This window comes from Bos grunniens, chromosome 8 (assembly GCF_055505025.1).
Source record: "Bos grunniens cultivar Pamir isolate PY7600 chromosome 8, Bosgru_T2T1.0, whole genome shotgun sequence".
Lineage (NCBI taxonomy): Eukaryota > Metazoa > Chordata > Mammalia > Artiodactyla > Bovidae > Bos > Bos grunniens.
In genome coordinates, this window is record NC_141172.1 from 42,994,274 (window position 1) to 43,015,494 (window position 21,221).

The 21,221-nt window shown below is 40.9% G+C and overlaps 1 protein-coding gene across 6 annotated transcripts in view; it reads left to right on the forward strand.

Annotated features, from left to right (window-relative positions):
* Positions 1–4,721: 4,721 nt before the first annotated feature.
* PGM5 (phosphoglucomutase 5) overlaps positions 4,722–21,221 on the forward strand; it is a 219,487-nt gene continuing 202,987 nt past the window's right edge. For 4 of the 6 annotated variants that reach the window (XM_086415427.1, XM_086415429.1, XM_086415431.1 and 1 more), the window contains exon 1: positions 16,628–16,920. In XM_086415427.1, coding sequence (XP_086271553.1) covers positions 16,660–16,920 — 261 coding nt within the window. In that variant the 5' untranslated portion in view covers positions 16,628–16,659. Of the gene's footprint in view, positions 5,564–16,627; positions 16,921–21,221 lie in introns of those variants that run through there. The other 2 variants (XM_086415428.1, XM_086415432.1) reach the window with 1 other exon arrangement.

Consider the following 21,221-nt stretch of genomic DNA (forward strand, 5'->3'; position numbering starts at 1 on the left):
GCCAGACTCCTTCAAGGGTTTTTCAGGGGCTGTATCCCAAGATATTTTACAACTAATGCTTAGACCTCGTTCTGGTAGAAAAGTTATTTTATGAGGATGAAAACAGGCTGAGAACTGGCATTTTTACATTTAGAGAAATATGAATATAAGGGAACAGATGAAATACTTTAAGTAGTTCATAGTTAAACTTTTTTCATCCTTAAGATGCTCGCTTCAACTTCAGCTTATTTATGGGTCTAGAAGAGTTCTTGACATGAGTTTGAGCTTTGATCTGTATGGTATGGTCTGCCTAACTATCAGGATTCTCAAAATCTGGTCCCTAGACCAGCAGCATCAGCATGGAACTTGTTGGAAATGCAGATATGCAGGCCTCACCAGAATCTCCTAAACCAGAAACTCTGGTGCTGGAGCCAAACCATCTGTGGTTTACCAAGCCCTTCAGGTGGTTCTAGGGCAGTTAAAGTTCTAGTACCACTGATCTGGACTCTTGTTTCTTAAACTTGGCTATACAGGCTTTAATTTCTTATAACCTGCCAGCTTTTTCTAAGTGGAGGAGTTTTGAAAAAACTTAGGCCCAGATCAAACCCCAGACACTTAACATCAGAATATCTGGGAGGTAGAGCCCAGGCATCAGTATTTCTTAAGTCTCCCCAGATGGTTCTAATGTGCTGCCAGGTTAGAGAACCACTGATCTAGACTAGGGCTTCTCTAACTTTCACATGTACCTGAAGCGACTGGGATCTTGTTAAAATGCAGATTCCCATTGAGTAGGCCTGGCATGGGGCCTAAACTTCTGCATTTTTTATAAGCCTCCAGGGCATACTAATGCTTCTGGGTTGCCAGCTACATTTGGAGAAATAGGATCTGGGGATCAGAGGAAAGAGCATTAACCAAGGGGTCAGTGGATGTGGCTGCCATCTTGCTTGGACTGTCACCTTAATTCTTTGGGCCCAGCATTTGTTCTGTCTACCTCCTCAGCATGTTGAGAAAACTGAATGAATAATGCAGAGTTGTTTTCTTGAACATGTGCACATATCTCATGAATTTAGAGCGTGTGTGGATAAACATTTAAATTTTTTAATAGTTGTGAATTTATTGTTATGAGTAGTTTACTTAGATCAAATGTTATTGGCCTTCAGTATATAGTAGCTCTAAAGCTGCCCTTTAAAAGACATATATTTAAGTTTAGAAAGCAAGGCCATTTAAATAAATAACAGTAGAGATAGTTGATAGAGCAAAATTATGAGGATAGGATGAGAGTGACTCAGGTTTGAGAAGTGCTGAGAAAGCAGATGCAAAAGAGGCTGTGAGGGCTAAAAAGAAAAGTAGTGCTTGATTTTGATGAGTTAAACGAGTTGATATGTTAGATCATTAAGGGGGTATGCATTCTGCAGAACTCATGTACTTGGTTGCTAGAATCATTTATTCAGAAAATATTGATTGATTGCTGCTTTACATTAGATATTCTTTTGGTCCCTGGGGAGAGACAGAGAAACAAATCATTTATGTCCTCAAGAAAATTAGAGGAGGATCAGAGGATCAGATGAAATAAACAAGTCTGCACTTTTAATTTATTTTTTAATATAAATTTATTTATTTTAATTGGAGGCTAATTACTTTACATTGTATTGGTTTTGCCATACATCAACATGAATCCACCACAGGTATACTCATGTTCCCCATCCTGAACCCCCCTCCCACCTTCCTCCCCATACCATCCCTCTGGGTCATCCCAGTGCACCAGCCCTGAGCATCCTGTATCATGCATTGAACCTGGACTGGCAATCCGTTTCACATATGATAATATACATGTTTCAGTGCATTTTCTCCCAAATCATCCCACCCTCACCCTCTCCCACAGAGTCCAAAAGACTGTTCTATACATCTCTGTCTCTTTCTGTCTCGCATACAGGATTATCGTTACCATCATTCTAAATTCCATATATATGCGTTAGTATACTGTATTGGTGTTTTTCTTTCTGGCTTACTTCACTCTGTATAATAGGCTCCAGTGTCATCCACCTCATTAGAACTGATTCAAATGTATTCTTTTTAATGGCTGAGTAATACTCCATTGTGTATATGTACCACAGCTTTCTTTAAAATATGAAAAAATAAAGTCTTGCTCACTAACAGCAAGGAAAGCTGTCCTAACAACAATGACTATTTTATACACAAATCAAAATCCAGGGGAGTTGAAAGTATGAATTCTGAGAGCTTCTAATGGATATATTTCATTTACTGGATGTTGGATATATTTCATTTACTGGATGTGGGGAACAGAGCCTGGGTTCATTTCTTGAACTTGCTGAATGCCTTTGTGTGGTATGATGCCAGAACATCTTGTGAGAGAGCCTGAGGACAGCACTCAGTGAACCTGGAAAAGAATAAGGATTTTCTGAGATTTCTAAATGAGGAGCCAAGAATGTGGTACAGTTCATCAATACCTTGCAATCCCAGGCCTCTGCCCTTGGATGTGAGTGGGAATTGTCTGTTGATCATCTTCCCTTTCATTTACTTAGGGCTTTGGGAATATATAACTTAACCTTCTTTGAGCTTCAGTGTCCTCAGCCATCAAATTATAGGATTGGGCAGTCACTAGACTCCCTAAAGGCATAACATTTTGGTATCTAGGACTTTAAATTTGAGAAGGAGTATCTAGTGGAGTATACATAAAGAAGAGTGGAGGGCTTATTAAAAGTGTAGTTACATGCTGAATTATAAGAATTTCATTTTCTATTAATATCTTTCCTCAATCAGGGTTTGTAATCCTACCTGATTATGGTATCTGGAGGAATAAGCAGATTAAAAATAAAAATGAGATAAAACAAGATGTTATTTGAACTTAGAACTTAATAATACTGCTAGTTCTTTGATTTGAGGAGGTTAAAGCTATTGAAAACGTGACCTGAATTGGGTCTATCCAGACAAAGTAAAGATGGAGTCACTGTGTGATGAATTTAATCAATGTAGCCAATAAAAGGGGCTTCCCAGATGGCTCTAGTGGTTAAGCACCTGCCTGCCAATGCAGATAGATATAAGGGATGCGGGTTCAATCCCTGGGTTGGGAAGATCCTCTGGAGGAGAGCACGGCCACCCACTCCAGTATTCTTGCCTGGAGAATCCCATGGACAGAGGAGCCTGGTGGGCTACAGTCCATAGGGTCACAAAGAGTCCAACTCCACTGAAATGACAGCATGCACATGCATGCATGCAGCCAATAAAAAGGAAAGTTTAAACTCCTTCTTTCATCAACACACATATATGAAGGGACAGACAAAATTTTCCAATCCTAATTGTAGGGTTTGGGGAATTGAAATGCATCCACAATTGCTTGCACCTCTCCACACCTGCTTACTTGCATGCAGAAAACAGAAAGGGCTTTTCCAGGGCAGATCTCCCTACCCAAGCCTCCCTCGCCTGTATCCTGCCATCTGCAGACAGCAGTCTAAGATTTATCTTACTTTAAACAAGAAAGAGCCAAGGGGAGTATGGAAGTCTGATGACTTTGTTGCTCTGTGTAGAAAGGAAACAGATTGAGTGAATTTGTATATGATCCCTAAGGAGAAAGCATCTTTGTGCTGTATTTCTTTTTGTCCTGGAGACCCTGAAAGTAAGCTAGTTGGAAGAGGCAGTTCATAAAGTTTGGATTTGTTTGAGTTTGGGGGAGAGCCTTGATTACAAAGGAGGAGGTGCTTTATTTATATACACCAGATGTAATACAGGATTCCCTAATTTATTTTTCCAGAAACTGGGAGCCTCTGGTGAAAATCAGCTTGTTTCAAGTGGGAGTCATTCCTCATCGATCAGCAGAGCCTGATATGAACATTTCCTCCCCAGAATTTGCTGGAATCTGTGTATTAACTTCAAATGATGACAAACTAATTGCACTGGCTTCCTGTCCTGGGCACGGTCTTTCTGCAGATACTGGGGGAAATCAACCTTTCTGATGAGCCAGCTTGCTTTTCTTTGCTGACATGGACCAACAGCCTTGCACTTAACAGCTCTTACTGTAAGTGGTGCTGTTGGACCATTTTCCCGTGTACACTTCCAGTCAGTACCTAAGTGCATTTAGAGGGTGATCAGAAGGATTGTTCCTTTTGACTAGCAGAATAAGCTTTCTTCATTTAATAATCTCTTCCTCCTGAGATACGCGGAGGCAGCTCTGTCTCCTTCTAGTTTGCAAGCCTGAGATTTCTCTAGGATGTGATAAAAAAAAATTTAAATAAACCAGTAGGGATGAGTTAATGGTACCTACTGCATATACCTGTCTGTTCTAACCTAAGAGAAGGTAAGGGGTTTGAGGAAACCTAGGAGCTGGCAGACAGTACAATAGATAGTGTGGGGAAGTGGGGGAGGGCTACAGATTACAGAAAGTTAATTGGTCATTTATATATAAAAGAAGTTTTAATAAAAGGCGCTCAGAAAGATGCAGGAAAAGGAGAAAAGATTTGCCTTGATAATTAGCCAGGAGAAGTCATTATGGGCTAATTACATGTATGTAAGTCATACTTGTGTATATATATAGCTGCATATATGTGTATGTTATTTTTATAATTAGCAAATGGATTTACTTCCTTTCCCCTGGCAGGTTCCCTTGCATTTAACAGCTCATCCCTGAACACCGAAGGACAGCTGAGCTGCATAACCCAAACATTGCATGTCTAGGTAGCGCACTGTTTAGAGAAAATGTGTCACATTTTAAAACTGTGACTCTTTTTTTTTTTTTTTGCTGTGCTTATTTCATAAACTTAAGAGACATTTGACTTGTTGTTATTTTCATGGAGAAGTGAGTTTAGTGGCTGTTATAATTGATAAACTTATTTTCCCCCAAGTGCCATCAGCTAAGGCACTGCAGCAAGAATGCGAGGATGACCAGTGCCCCTGCAGGGCATATGTGAACCGTTTTAACAGACTGAAAATGCAAGAACTTTAGTCTGGGGCAATCTGGCAGGAGAAGGCTGGTATACTTGGTTTCCTTCTGTCACACTTTTGGTGGAATGAATTAGACTTTTAAATCAGGAAATTCAGCAAGATGAGTTAAGTCTTTGCACAAAAGCAGTGGAAGATTTCCAGCTGGTTGGGGGTACGATATGGAAATGTCTTGCTAAATCGGGGTCTGGTGGAATGTTGCTCTCCTGGCAGTCAGGCTCTGTTTCTCAGCAAGCAATCTGTGGGTTGCATGTAGGATGGAGCACGCTGAGAGCATAAGCATCGCCTTGCTCGTGGAAGACTTGGTGGTTCAGATGTTTTCCATTAGAAACTGGGCGTGGGCTTTTTCAATTTAAACTAAAGCAGCAGTTCTAGTAGGAAGAAACTCCCCGATCTGTGTCTTCCGTTTCTGGATGCCGTTCCTCAGAGAGCCAGATTTCAGCAGAAAGAGTTGTTAACGGTGGACTTCGGGCAACCGAAACCCCATGGGAAGAACAAGAAAGATGGAGAAAGAGGGGGTACTGTCATGATCTTCAACACTTTATTAGAGGCTGTTGATGCTAGAATAATCAGTCAAGATGAACAAAGGCACTCACTTTGGATGAAAATGTTACCTTCTCTTGCATTTCAGGTAATACTGAGTTCTAAGCCTTACATAACCACACATTTTCCTAACTGATGGCCGATTTTTCTGGTTGTGCAAGCAGTGTCGAAGTGATTAGGCAAATAGCTGGTTCCAGAACAAATATTTTGTACTGTACTGAGACAATCACAAATTCTTGCCAAGGTAAGGCCTGATCTTTCCTTTCTCTCCATCATATAATTTCTGTGTGTTAGGTATGAACTTCCTCTTGGTTTGGAGGATTGACTCTGATTTAACCTGAATGAAGCTCTTAATATCCTTTTTCAGACAGAAACACAATTTGACTCATGGTTCCTGAGTTCATATTCATGTTTCTTACTGCTGGATACCTGGGACTTTTCTGCCAAAGGGCTAGATGTTGCTGTACTCAAGGCTATATGCTCTATCCAGAATTGTGGCATGGTGGGAGGGGCTGCTGCTCAGAATTCAGGATACAAATGGGCGGGTGTGAAGGTGGGTGATCCTGCAGATTCTTGTGTGGGAGAATTAACTGCCCACACTCTTCCTGGCAATGTGTGTGTCCTTGGTCAAAGAAGAGCTAGATGAGAATGTTTGATGAAGAGATGAAACTGATATTTATCATCATATTAAAAGCAACTGAGATAACTAGTTTTCAGACAGTGATCAGTCGCTGATCCCTTAGTTAGGGCATGTTGAAGAGAAAACCGTGGGGTGAGTTTTCTTTGTCACATCCTATCTTGCCCCTACTCCTCAGGGATGCCCCCTGCTCACCCAATCTGACCCTCCCCTCCAGTGCCTTGCCTTAACAAGGGGAACCAACAAATTTCCCATTGTTAGCATATATTTAGTCTTTCAAGATTTTTATTTCTATTTTTATTAGGGAGCTCTAGGAGAAGAGCTGAGCACTCTAAGCTCTTAAGTTAAAAAATCTGAAATGATGGACTTCTTTATAACAAAGGGAGATATTTGGGGGCAAGTTGAGCTTTCTGGATGAGCGGGGAGTGTGGGTGCCAGCTTCTTTGGTATCTGAAATATGCCTTCATTTTAATAGGGCAGTTCCACTTCCTCTTTTTCAAAATTTGGGACAATACTTATAGTGGTTAGGTGATTGGAACCTGAATTTTGCTATTTACCAACTGTGTGACCTTAAATAAGTCACTTAATCACTTCAAGCTTCAACTTCATCATGTACAATGGTAGTAATAATAGTATCTTTTCAACGAGTTTTTGTGAGCTTCAAATGGGTTAATGCAAACACACACACACACACATATATAATTTATATGGAATATTCTTTAAGGATAGTAAAAATCTAGAACATTTATTTCTAGATTAACAAGGAGATAAACAAGGGCAGTACTGGAAAACTTCATTGCCCTTTTGTATTTTTTGAATTTTGAACCTTATGAATGTACAATTTACATACAGTATTAAAATTAAAATGTCCCTAAATAAAAAGAAACACAAGCTGGAATCAGGATTGCCGGGAGAAATATCAATAACCTCACATATGCAGATGACACCACCCTTATGGCAGAAAGTGAAGACGAACTAAAAAGCCTCTTGATGAAAGTCAAAGTGGAGAGTGAAAAAGTTGGCTTAAAGCTCAACCTTCAGAAAATAAAGATCATGACATCTGGTCCCATCACTTCATGGGAAATAGATGGGGAAACAGTGGAAATAGTGTCAGACTTCATTTTTTGGGGACTCCAAAATCACTGCAGATGGTGATTGCAGCCATGAAATTAAAAGACGCTTACTCCTTGGAAGAAAAGTTATGACCAACCTAGATAGCATATTGAAAAGCAGAGACATTACTCTGCCAACAAAGGCCCATCTAGTCAAGGCTATGGTTTTTCCAGTGGTCATGTGTGGATGTGAGAGTTGGACTGTGAAGAAAGCTGAGCGCTGAAGAATTGATGCTTTTGAACTGTGGTGTTGGAGAAGTCTCCTGAGAGTCCCTTGGACTGCAAGGAGATCCAACCAGTCCATTCTGAAGGAGATCAGCCCTGGGTGTTCTTTGGAGGGAATGATGCTAGAGCTGAAACTCCAGTACTTTGGCCACCTCATGCGAAGAGTTGACTCATTGGAAAAGACTCTGATGCTGGGAGGGATTGGGGGCAGGAGGAGAAGGGGATGACAGAGCATGAGATGGCTGAATGGCATCACCGACTAGATGGACATGAGTTTGAGTGAACTCTGGGAGTTGGTGATGGATAGGGAGGCCTGGTGTGCTGCAGTTCATGGGGTTGCAGAGTTGGACACGACTGAGCGACTGAACTGAACTGAAATAACTTACCAGGAATTTGGTTAATATAAAGTAATGCCATCTAAATGGTGACTGTCTCTTATTCAGTGCAGGTTACTGATGAGTGCTTCACAGAGCTGGCCTCATTGAATCCTCACAAGTGTTGTATGGGGGAGATGTTCTAGAGGGACTCATGACTGGGATATCAAAGTAGGGACTTTGGCAGCTATATTCTGTATGTGTAATAATTTAAAAATATGTTTGTCATAAAATACTTAAAACATACAGGAAAATATGCAGAAGTATTTTTCTATTATTATTTAAAGTGTTCTGAAAGGATGGTTATAGAACTTAGTATCCAAACTGGAATACTCTTGAGAGAGAAGGGGCTGCTGTTGCTAATTATGCTGGGATAACAATGCAGCCCCAGGCAAACTGAGTCATACGGTCACCTGGAAATCAAGCATTACCATAACTGTTGAAGCTCCTCTTTAGGCCTCTTCCTGGCCCATGTCTCCCTTGCCTCTCAAGGCAATCATGATCTTGATATAGACGTGCACACTGTTCACAGTTTGCTCATTCTACGTACGTGTGCATAATAAACTGAACAGAGTATTCCTTTGTGTGTTTCCAAATGTTAGATAAATGGTATCTTATGTTGTCACTTTTTCCTTCTTTTTCTGAAAAATTAGAGGAACTGGGCCAAGGAATAATGATGTATTAGCTAAGGTTCTTCTGACTGAAAGCAGCAGAAACTAATTTTGGCTAGCTTAAACCAGGGAGGGATTTCATGAAGAACCTTGGGACGTCTTAAGTACCTCATGACTGGGAAAGAGCATTCAGGCCAAGTTCTGGGATCTAAGCAACAGGTAGATATAGATTCTATTGCTCCCACACCTGTCATCAATATCAATATGGCCACAGTGGCCCCCAGTTTCTGTATGTCTGGGTTCCAATATTCAAGTTCCAGAGACAGTAAAGAGAATCCAGTTGGGCCAGCTGTCCGTCCTAGTCAACATCCTGTATATGGTCAGGAATGCAGGGTGATACAGAAAGGAAATAACCACCAAGAACTTGTCCACTTGGGGCTGTTCCCAGAGGAGGAGAAATTGTGAGCAAGCAGGGCATCTAAAGAGGTGACAACCATAGTGAGCAGAGAAAATTTGGAGATGAGAAGGAAATTTCTTATGTTTATGGCTTCTTCTGAAAAGGAATATAGGGAAAAACACTTGTCCATTTGGGGATTCCTTTCTGGCATTTCTGAGGGAAATTTAAATGGACTCCAAAAGTCTAGATTCTGAGAAAAATCGGTTGAAAAAAAAATTGGAAGAAATGTTACAGTTCTACTGTGAGAATTAAAGCTTAAAAGTCCATTACTTATTTGAAGAAATTCACTGATTTCAAGTTGAAAGCAAGAGCAGGAAATATTGCTGTGTAGGATCAAAGGTCAAGGTCAGCATTTCTGGGAACAAGGACATGAGCAGTGGAAGGGAAGCATCAGTGAGACTTTACTGCATCTTCTGCTCTAAGTGTGTTCATGGCTCTGTCCACTGCCAACAGTGCATTATTCTTACAGATAAATATTAGTAAGTTTATAGGTCTAAGATACCTTTTACAATCCTATGGTGTTCTAAGACATACCAGGTATTGGAAGCAAGATACATCCTTAAATTGACTATTCTGACATTTGCTTCTCTGTAGTACTCTTGACCTTGCCTTCAAATATTACTTGAATTCTATTGGAAAAAACATTTGATGCTTTATGGGGTTAAAAATTTTATTTAAAGAATAAGAGTCTTTGAATGTTTGTGGAATTATCTTCCAATTTAAAAATTATTTTTATTTAGCACCATTTTGTGTTAATGTTCATTTCTTTTTAATGTTTTCTATTATCTTGTGTGTCTATCGGGTAGAGATCATTTTTATATAGTATTGGATTTTATAATCTCATTGCAATTTGTTGGTTAATTATAATAATAATACTTTTTATTATTAAATACCAAAATCCATACTTTCGGTATTATATCTTTAAACAGAAGACCATGAAAACTTTTCATACAGTCCTATCATGGAAAAATTATTCTCTGCTCATTATTATGGTCACGTAATATTTTTAAGAAACATGTAAGTACAAGTGCTATGAGAATTACAGAATACTGACATGAATTCTGGAATTTCTAAGAATTCTCAGAAAGTCTGTCTCCTCACTCTTGAATTCCAATGATTAATACCTGTCAGAAGTTTGGATACAGTGAAAGGGAAGAACACCCTCTGTTGATACCTGGCAGGTCAGTGATGGAAGGTTACTGTTGAGCTCTGAACTGCTGTTATGAGCAGTGTCCCTGAGTCAGTCACACTTGTTGGGGGATGTCAGATACACGAAGAGAATTGTTATTGACTGCAAACCTCTGGGTTGATCTTGGCTCCTACTGAAAGTTGGAAAAATCAATTCCATGATAAATGAAAAGTGACTACTTTCTGGCTTTCAAGGAAATACTAGAAACAGGGTGAAGAAAAATGCCAGAACAATGAAGATACCCTTGGGAAGCTGGGAACTATATTTTAGGCTATGAAATGCTAACCACTGACACCACTTTTGGGTTAAAGCAGCATGTCCAGAAAACTCTAGGTTAAACTGCAATGATCATGGTCATGTACATTGTTTCTCTATTTGGTTGAGTTACTTTTCAAATATGTGTCCTCTGTAGATGTGCTCTGAGGGAATGAGAGAAAGGCTGAAAGACTCTCATGGAGAAAACTGACCTGTCAGGGTATATAGAATTATTAGGCACAGTGGTTCCTGGTTAAGTGGGTGAGTAAAACCTGAGTTGAACCTTGGCTGAGCTAGAAGGACTTGAGGATGGCATCAAACTGATGGGTCCTGATAACACAGTATTTCACTATCAGTCATGCATACTCATTCAGAAGGCTTATATGGCAAGCCGTGTTATTTAGCTCCATGAAATAGATGGATATAAAATTGCTTTTTAAAAATGACTACATAGGAATATTAAAATATTTATTCAGAGATTAGCCATATATGGGAGGGGGGTCCCTTTCTAAAACCCAAACATAAAAACCACCAAAGGAATATTTGATATAGGCTGTGATTGCAAACAACTATTGCAATATAATGTAAGTAAAACTTGGAGTATACATTTTCTTTTTAATAAAGCTCTAAATTGTGTTCCTTTTTGAAGCCTTTAAAAACAAAATTCATCTGCTGAAAAGTATTGAGATTCCTCTAGAAAAGTAAGCTTTTTTTTTTTGCCTTTTATAGAATTAAGAACTTTGATAAAATTCTTTCTAAAGTTTTAAATAATCTGTTACTGTAATCATTGTCATTCCTAGATATTAAAGGGGGACACATGGAAATGGTATCTTTATTCTTGGCAGATCAGAGGCCTATTATTTTTAGGTAAAACTGAATTAAAATGAAAACTTCTGCTTTCCCCAAACCACCATTTTTACAAGTTAGTTAACATTAAGTGTTTTTCAAAGTTGAGGCCAGGGCATGCAGCAGTCAAGAGACCACATCTGCATTGATTAAGCCAATCACCTCTTGTGCTGGTCTCAGGAGATTTATAAACAGCATTTCAGTGTTCCTAAGCATGACTGAGAGACTGAACTGAACTGAACCGAAGCATCCTGTGGTTACCTCCAAAAACAAACTCCAGAGGAACTGGAGTTCCGTGTGTGAGGCTGATGGCTCTTTTTGCACATTTAAGGGTCAATAAGAATAGTTTTTTTCATCCTTAACCCTAGTTTCCTGATTTTCACGTGATCTCATACAGATACTGTCCTATAAAGGTTATTCAGACATAGTATATTGTTGCCTCAAAGACAATACTATCTGATACAAAGATTAAAAAATTATTATAGTAATAATAATTGTAGTAGTTATTATAGTAATGATTATAATATCAGTGATAATTACTTTGTTGATAGTAATATTAATATAATAATCACAATAATTACATCAAGCACTTATTAAGCCCTTAAAATATTCTAGGCCTTGTGCTAAGCAGTTTTTACATATTAGCTTTTTGAGTATGGTCATAAACCCTAGAAGGTAGGTAGTATTGTGTCCATTTTACAGATTCAGAAACTGAGCTTTGGAGAGAGTAAACAACTTGTCCAAGGTCATGTGGGTGGTTGCTTATGAAGGTGGGAAACAGAGTTTTGAAGCCCAAATGTGAGAAATCAGAGACAACCGCACAAACATTTATAAGATACATATGTGACATGCGCCTTTCCATCACTTGAACATTCACTCAGTGGCCTTATACTGAAGGAAGTAGAGAAGCAGTAAGTTCTGTTGGAATTAGTGTGTGTTATTTCATTTGTTGGGGGACAGAAGGCTTAGTGGAAGGTAGTGTTTTAGGAGAAATGTGTAACTAACTTTCCCCACTCACCAGAAGATGTTGGGTAGATTTAAAAGGGAACTAGCGCTTCCTTAGAGGACTGCCTCATGATATTTTCCACCTGCTTTTTCTGCCTCTAGTCCTGTACTTTTGGCGTTTCTTCTGCTCTTGGAGTCAGTGAGTCTACTGCATGTTTTTAGCATGCCCTGTGTGTACAGAAGCAGACTCATTAGGAATATAGAACTACTAAGGGCCAGACATGTGTGCCTGCCTTTCCTGTCAGCCAGGAGATTAGGGGTGGGGCAGAAAATAAAATTATATGTAAATGTATATGTGTGTATATGTATATATTATGTATGTAAAATTCATTTTAAGTCTCAAAACCATTTAAGGATTTTTTTTAAAAGTGGGCAATTTTATCTGCTCCTGTTTGCATATTCTGATAAGTTCCTAAATGGAAGCCTGATAGGAATTAATCTTTTAATGTCTCATAAGTAAAAAAGCAAATCATAGAATGATATGGCTGGAAGGGACCCCAGAAAGCTAAAGAGTTTCATGGAATATTGATGACCTTGATCTCTTAATAGATGATTTGGAAATGGACCCCAGGGTCAAATAAAATTTAGAAGTGCTGGGTTAACGTTAAATAGGTTTTTTTCCTATGGAACTTCATGGAGTCTTTCATATGCTAATATGCTTTGTGAATCTACAAGAGGGTGGAGAAAGTCTGAAATGTTTCAAGACTGATTTTACCCAAATTCCCTTTTGGGAAAGGCTGATGTAGCTGAGCTGCTAGCATAGTCTCTACAGGAAGATGGCAACTGACACCTTTTTGAGAACAAGGAAATCCCAAGGGGAAGGAAGGATATACCAGTGGCCTCTGTTTCAGGCCAAGAATTCTCAGTGAGAGGACTTTACCTGAAGACTCAGGAGGCTAGAAGGCACCTGCAGGCAAACAGGACACGCTTCACTGTGACACACTGTAGAGAAATTGTGAATTCAGTGCAAAGGGGTGACCAGCCCATTAGAATCAGGACAAAGTATTTATCCCTGACCTAGCCCACTGAGGACACAGGAAGGGGGAGGAGACTGTCACCAGCTGCAGTCCCAAAGTCTGAGTCTGAGTCCCTTTCCCCAAGCAAATTGGTTGTGTGGGTTTAGGTTGCAAAGTGCAGGTTAAAAACAAAACAAAACAAAACATTAAACTTGTATCTCTTTTTGCAGAACCTTTCAGAGGTTTCAATATGAAAACACACATCAGGAAACTCCAAGAATGAGATACAGCATACAGGATTTTTAAAAGTTATTTCACTGTGAAATGCTTGTTTGTGCAGCATTTGGAAGGCACTCATGTTCTAAGGAAAACCCTTTGGGAAACACTGATCTCATCAGACCTCTTTTACCTGTGAGCAACCATGGGCAGGCATATCTTACCTGTGAGGCCCTCTCAGATTCCTTTCTCCATCAGTGACACATTTATTGGAATTAACTTGATCAAAATTGGGGGCAACTTTGAAGAGATTTCTTTAGTTCAAAAGCCCTTTTTTCTGTTTCAAGGACAAATATTCTATATACCTTGAGTTTCCATTGTCAGAAACTACAGAATAATTCAGCCAAACTTTATATAATATCACCTTTGCTCAAAGATGTTTAAGTACAGTGGTGGTCTATAAAGATATAAACTGTAGTTCTTACTATATAGGACATTAATCGTAATGACAAATACATTGCTGGCAATAATATGAATATCTAACATTTATTGAATGCCTTTCTATTTGTCAGGCACTGTACTAATATTTTCATCCTCCCAGCAATTTATGAGGTTGGGATTACGATAATCCCCATTTCACAGTAATGATTCTTAGGTGAAGAGAAGATAAAGAATTATTCCAAGCCACATATAGTTGGAGGAGAGAAAACCTATTGCAAGATTTAGCAGCACATGGAACATTCCTTTTGAATGATACCAAGTGCTATATGAATTCAGGGAAAAGAAAATTTTTGAAAGACTTGATCAGTGGAATTTTCAATTGTGTGGTGGACAATTATGGTTCGTTTGCCCATCTTTCCTCCTTTTGGGGACCAGTACCCCCTGACTTTGGAGGAATTTTTTCCCCTTTGACTATGGGGTTCCTGCTATGTGGTTGGGTGCATTGCCTCAAACTGGACCAGTCAGAGTCTCTGGTCTTTGGGGATTAGACAAGGAAAGAGGCTTTCCTTTAGGCTGGTAAAGCTCTAAAGTCGTGTCTGAGATGTACCTGACTTGTCCTCAGCCCTGGGGAAGGAGCTGGGCTGTGTCAGGAGAGAATGATGGTGATGTCAAAATAGAGGCATGCCTTGGAAGTGGAGAGATGGAGTCTTGGAGACCTTCTGGTTATCTGTGAAGCTTGAGGGCCGAGTCGCCAAGTCTCCAAGTCTGAAGATTGTCTTTTCTGGGACTGAGCACTTAACAACTTTGTCTTGTTTGGGGAATGATGCTGTGCTTCCCTGCAAAATGAAGTGTTTTTAGATAGTGATTAAAAGAATCCCACACTGTAATAGAAGGGTTGACATTCTATTTGGTGCTAAGGCTCCCTCAACCATAAAGTCAGGAACTTTAATTTACAGGGGAATGGACTTTTGGGTGCCTGAGGATAGGGTGGATGCAAAACAACAACAATAACCACACACACAAACACAAAAAATCTTTGCTGTCAATAGGATTCAGTTAATGACTTCACACTTTAAAGATATTAATAAAAAGGGGAGGGGCCATATAAGAATTTGGACTGAATGTAGGCCATCTCCTCCACTTCCTTCCACCTCACAGAAAGCCTTCTTTCTTATCTGTAAAATGGGAATGATATGAATGCCATTACTACTTATTTTAGATGTTTTGAGTCTCTAAAAGACTGATGCAAAGCCTTTTGTCAACTGCAAAACAGCACATAAGTGTGAACTGTTATTCACAGTCCTTTTACTATGATCAAATACTTTATAATCCTGCAGCAAATTGAACTTAGTCCCAGGAAGTGGATGATATTTAGAGAAGAAGCAGCAGCAGGAGATTTTAGTGACTCTGTTGGGTGCAAAAATGCTTTGAGGGTGAAAAGAGAAACAAAAATAAGAACTGTTTCTTGGAACTTGCCTGGTGGTCCAGCAGTTAAGACACTGTGCTTCCACTGCAGGGGGCACAAATTTGATCCCTGGTCTGGAGACATGCTGCATGGCCAAAAAGTTTAAAAAAAAGAAGAATTGTGTCTTCTGTTTTGGGGCTTTATGCTTTTTGCCTGTTTTCTCTTCACTCTGATTTTCTACAGGGAATTTCTTGAATTGGGATATTTTGGTGGGCTTTATGGAAAGAAGGCCCTCTTTGAGCCCCCTTCCCTCCAGAATGCCAGAATGCCTGTGAAAGGAACAAGCCCAGTTCCTGGTACCCAGTCCTTGTTTAGTTTGGGTTTGTTCATTCATCCCTGATAGGACCTTACAAAGGGCTTTACCCTCCTCCCAGTGAAAGCAATGGATCCTGGTGAGAGCTCAGCAGTGTGGACAAGTACAGTGTGGGACAGCCTGTTGCTAAGCAGGAGCGGGGCTAGGGAGGGTGAGAGGGTGAGAATAAGGAAACAGGCATCTGTGCGTCAGTGTTGCTGCTGTTGCAACCACCACAACAAACAAGCAAAAAAATGTTTTTCCTTCCTGAGAAGTGTGCTGCCTTCAGACAGCCTGGGGAAGTGTGGATAGCTGGGTGGGTCCTGCTGGATTGAAGGGCCTGACAGTATGTGATTCCCTGCAACAAATGGTAGTGGTGGGGGTGTGTGTACACACACACACACATTTGAAGCGCCCAGCCTCCAATTTCAGCGCTGGCAGAAGATAACAATTCTCAGCTCGCCTTTCCAGGGTTATTTTTGGCTGGGGCTGTTCTCTGATGGCAAAAGGTTTCAGCCCCCTCCCAACTCCACCCCTGCCCTTGTTCAAAAGAGAAACCGGTGCTTGTGAACCTCTCATTCCCTGGGAGGCCGGGAGGCTGGACTGCCAGGTGGAGGGGAGAGGGGCTGTGGGTGCAGGAGCGGATCCCCGATCCTGCTCAAACTTTCCCCACCCCGCCGTTGTTTTCTAAAGGAGGGTGTGCGGGAGAGATCACCCGGGGAAGGCTCAGGTTAGGCCAGCCAGGAGGCGTCCTAGAGTCCGTGAGGGTAGTTGGCACTGGGAACGGACTTTTGGGACACCCCGAAAGTGAGTCCAGCAGAAAGAAGAAGCTTCGGGCACATCGAGCTCTCCGGCCAGAGAGGAAGTTGGGCGGGAGCAAACTTTCTTGGAAGGTAGAGGCCAAACTCTGCCGGGGCAGCTAGGGGCCGCGCGCAGAGGGAGGAGCGGTCTGCACGGCGGGAGGGCGCCGGGCGCGGACCGGCCGCGGAGGGGGCCGCGGCGCGAGGCGGAGCTCGGGCGCGCCGCCAGGCTGGTGGGGGCCCCGTCGGGCTGCAGATTCCCTCCGGCTCCGGGAGCCGCGGCAGGACCGGCCAGGAGGCACCATGGAGGGGAGCCCCATCCCGGTGCTGACGGTGCCCACGGCACCCTACGAGGACCAGCGGCCGGCCGGAGGCGGGGGGCTGCGGCGGCCCACCGGGCTCTTTGAGGGCCAGCGCAACTACCTGCCCAACTTCATCCAGAGCGTGCTGTCGTCCATCGACCTGCGCGACCGCCAGGGCTGCACCATGGTGGTGGGCAGCGACGGCAGGTACTTCAGCAGGACGGCCACGGAAATCGTGGTGCAGATGGCTGCGGCCAACGGGGTGAGTGACCCGCTGTCCGTGGAGTTCGCCACCCCCTCCTCCAGCCAGCCCCGACCCCCATCCTGCTCCTCGGCTCCGCTGCTCTCCCAGGCCCTGTACCCTTGCCCCACCGCTGTCTCCCCCTCAGCGTCCCCAGCGCACCGGGGACGCCTGGGCTACGTTGTGTTAGCCACTCCGAAAGGCCTTAGGAGTTCCTAGCCTTTCTCTGAGCCCCGCCGGGCATCCCGATGGATGCCACATCGCCCTCACCTCTCCCTGGACTCTGACCATGTTCTGCACCTGCTCGCTGTTCTTTTCAACTTTCTCTTCCTCCGTCCTTTAAAAATATTTGCTCTGATTGCTTTCACTACCCTCCAGCTACCAATATAGTTCTACCCCCACCACTCGTGTATTCTGTTTGCAGTCTTCCACTCTAAATCTTGGCTCTGCCAAATTTAACAGTAACGTTGGCTCAGAACACATACACACACACACACACACACACACACACACACACACACACAGTGTTTATCTCTGACATATTTGGCAAGCGTGAAGGTTTTTAATATCATTGGTTTGTGGAGTTATTTCATAATTGATTTGACTAGGAAAGGGATAGGGGCGGGGGTCAATTTGAAACTATACAGACTGGGATCTCAGTTCCCCGGAGGAAAATCTAAATGGTCGGAAATGAGATTTGCCATGCTTTTCTTAAAGCTATTCCCAATTTCTCTCCTAGATGCCCTTTGACAGTTGACAACATTTCAGGCCCCTTCTCCCTTGCAGTTTTCATTCTGTCCCTTTTCCCACGACCTATGTAGTCTCCTTTTGCTATCTGAATTCTCAGACCTTGAGTTTTTTTTCTTTCTCCCCTCTTTCTTCCTGTCCTACAATTTGATGCACCTTTTGGCATATCCTCATACCCTGATTTCCTCCTTTCCAGAGCCAGCAGCATCTCAAGGGGAATACCTAATTTCAAGGGTCCCTGAGTTTTCTGTGGGAAACATTGTCTAAATGAGGAATTTCAGCCTTTTTAATACAGTCAGATCCACACACATAGAACTTTTCTCTAAGGGAAGCCTCTGCAGAGGTTTAAATAAATGAGTATAAATGAATATGAACATTTTAAAAAGTGAAACCAAACAATTACCTGGCATTTGAATTTCTTCCCCTCTCCTTTCCAACTCGTTTTTAATTTTCTCATGTCTTGCTTAAAAAAAAAAAAAAAAACAGCTCTAAGGTTGTTCATTGTTTACATTTATCTACTATAATTCCCACTTCTCAGTGTTTCCGGGAGGGGAAAGAGGATTTTTTTTTTTTAATAACCAAAAAGCAGTTGGGAAAAACAGGGCCTGGTTTGGGTGGAAGTGGGGGTGAGGGGACTGGAAGCCCATTCGGTTGTGGAGTTGTGGTCTCTAACCCCAGCAGATGCTGCTGCTGAAGATACAAGACTTGTATTTCTCTCTGGCTCCTCACTTGGGATTGATGAAAGTTGGCTTGAATCAGACAGTTGGAGAGAGGTTGACAAATAGTCTTTTACTTTTGTCTGACAAAGCTGTTCCCATGGAATGATGGAGAATAATGAGCCTTGGAAGAGCTGTGGCAGCTTTCATACTCCTTCCTGGGCCAGTTTTTCTAAGGAGAGAAACATAGCCTGTCTAGTATTTATTATGGGTCTGGATATTTTTGAAGCTATGGTTGGTGATTTTCATTGGCAAATTATTATTATGCTGTATTATTTATTGGCACACTTTACCCTAAGGACTCTTCAGTCTCTTACTTCAGTGCGTCTTCTCTGATAAATACACATTAACTTTAAGAATGGAGTTAGTTTTAGGAGATAGTTAGCATATGTTAATATATATGCCTAAAATAGAGTCAAATTTAATCTAGCAGTTACAAAGGAAAGAATAAACTAAAGTCCACACAGAAGCACCATTTCTTAAATAATCTGAAAGTAGTACTTCTAGGATGGATGAGCATGGGGGAAAGGGATGGTTGACTTTATCAAGATTTCAAACAACCAATTTTTTCCAATCTTTTCCTCATTTTGTTCACCTTCTTTGGAGCTTTTGATAAAGCAAAGTGGAGAATCAGAAGGCTGCCTTCAGGAGAAAGGTTGTTCAAAGGGACCACTGTAAGCAAAATTGGCCTTGCGTGATTGCAAATTGATGGGGATACACTTACCTCCTGACTTGACTTGCTGACTATTCTCAGGAATAGGGAACTTAGATTCCAAATACTTTGGCCATTTTTTATTTCCCATTGGATATTCATAAACTACCTAGAAAAATAGTAGAATCTAGAATTTATTCTCTTTGAATTGACTTGAATCTGACCAGGTGGACTGAATTCTCTCTCTCTGGAAAATCTTGATTTTAATAGAAAAAGTTAATTTTACAAAGCACATTTTCTATAAAAAATGATAGTTGGTCTTTGATTATATAGTTGCTGGATGAAAACAGAAGTTTTCAGAATTTCTAAAATGATAAAATACACTTGTTGTTGTTCAGCTGCTAAGTCATGTCTGGCTCTTTGCAACCCCATGAACTGCAGCATGTCAGGCTCCCCTGTCCCTCACTGTCTCCCGGAATTTGCTCAAGTTCATGTTCATTGAGTCAGTGTTGCCATCCAGCCATCTCATCCTCTGCCATTCCCTTCTCCTTTTGCCTTCAATCTTTCGAAGGTAAAACTACACTGTTAATGTTTTAATATCTCATAGAGTTTGAAATAGATTGGACAAATACCTGTACAATTTGAGATTTAAAGAATTTTTGTAATAAAGCTATGAAACTCATAAGCTTTCAGCAAAGTGGAGATAATAAATTACAACATCCACATACCCCTGTCCTGGATTGTTCACATTTTTCTATATTTGATTCATCTTTTTGAGGAGCTAAAGTATATTTAAAAAAATGAAATTTTACCCACAAGTTCTTCAGTATGAATCTCTAAAAAAGAAGAACATTTTACTTGATAGTTATAATATCGTTAGGGCTTCCCTTGTGGCTCACCTGGTAAAGAATCCCACTGCAATGCAGGATACCTGGGTTCGATCCCTGGGTTGGAAAGAACCGCTGGAGAAGGGAAAGGCTACCCACTCCAGTATTCTGGCCTGGAGAATTCCATGGACTGTATAGTCCATGGGGTTGCAAAGAGTCAGACATGACTGAGCGACTTTCACTTCACTACAATATCATTAACATCCCAAACAAAATTTAAAAAATATTTCTATATATTAGTTATGACCCTGTCTACCTTCAGATTTCCTCAGTTATTTTGAAATGTCTTTTATACCTGATTGTTCAAACTTGTTTCTTATAATCAAGGAACACACATTACATTTGTCTTTGGTCTCTTTTAACCTAGAAAGTACCTCCCTCTTTATTTTCATTTTGTTAATGAAATTGACTTGAAGAGACTAGGTCGGTTGTCTTTCTATAAAATGTCTCCTCCACCTCCTTTCTGGAATTTTATGATTGCTTCTTCATGGTGTCATTTACCTTTTCATTCCGTTTCCTCTGTGTGTGTGTGTGTGTGTGTGTGTGAACTAGAAATCAGTCTAGAGGCTTAATTAGATTCAGGTTTAATATTTTTCTTTTTCCAAGATTATTTCATGGCAATGGTGTGTATTCAGTTGCATAATATGAGAAACATAATCTCTGGTTGTTTCATCATTCGTGATTCTGAGATGATTATAGAGATATGGTGGTATGGTCCATTATTTTCCCCTTTGGGACTAGCAGTAGCCTATGGGATTAATTCATACCATGTGAATATTCAGTTCTTTATCAACTTTTACCCGATTGTTTTAGCATTCATTAATGTTACTGACTTGAACTGATTATTTCATTAGAGATTTCAAAATGATGACTTTCAAATTCTCTAATTCCATCTGTATGTTTTAGCTGACATTTTTCTATAAACTGGGTATTTTTCTCACTAGTAGGCTCTTTGATTATCCTGTAATATAGTTCTTTATAGAAAGACAGAATGTATGTTTATTTCCCTCTCTTTTTTTAATTACTGATTTTCAGAGTAAGAGTTCCTTGAAATAGCCACCTCCATTGGTATGAATTTTTTTTTTTAATATAATGGGGCTTCCCTGGTAGCTCAGTGGTTAAGTATGTTCCTTCCAATGTAGAAGACACCGGTTAGATCCCTGGGTCAGGAAGATCCTCTGAAGAAGGAAATAGCAACGCATTCCAGTATTCTTAACTGGGAAATCCCATGGAAAGAAGAGCCTGGTGGGCTACAGTACTGGTTGCAATAGAGTCAGATACGACTTAGTGACTAAGCAATAACATAAATATATTGTTGGA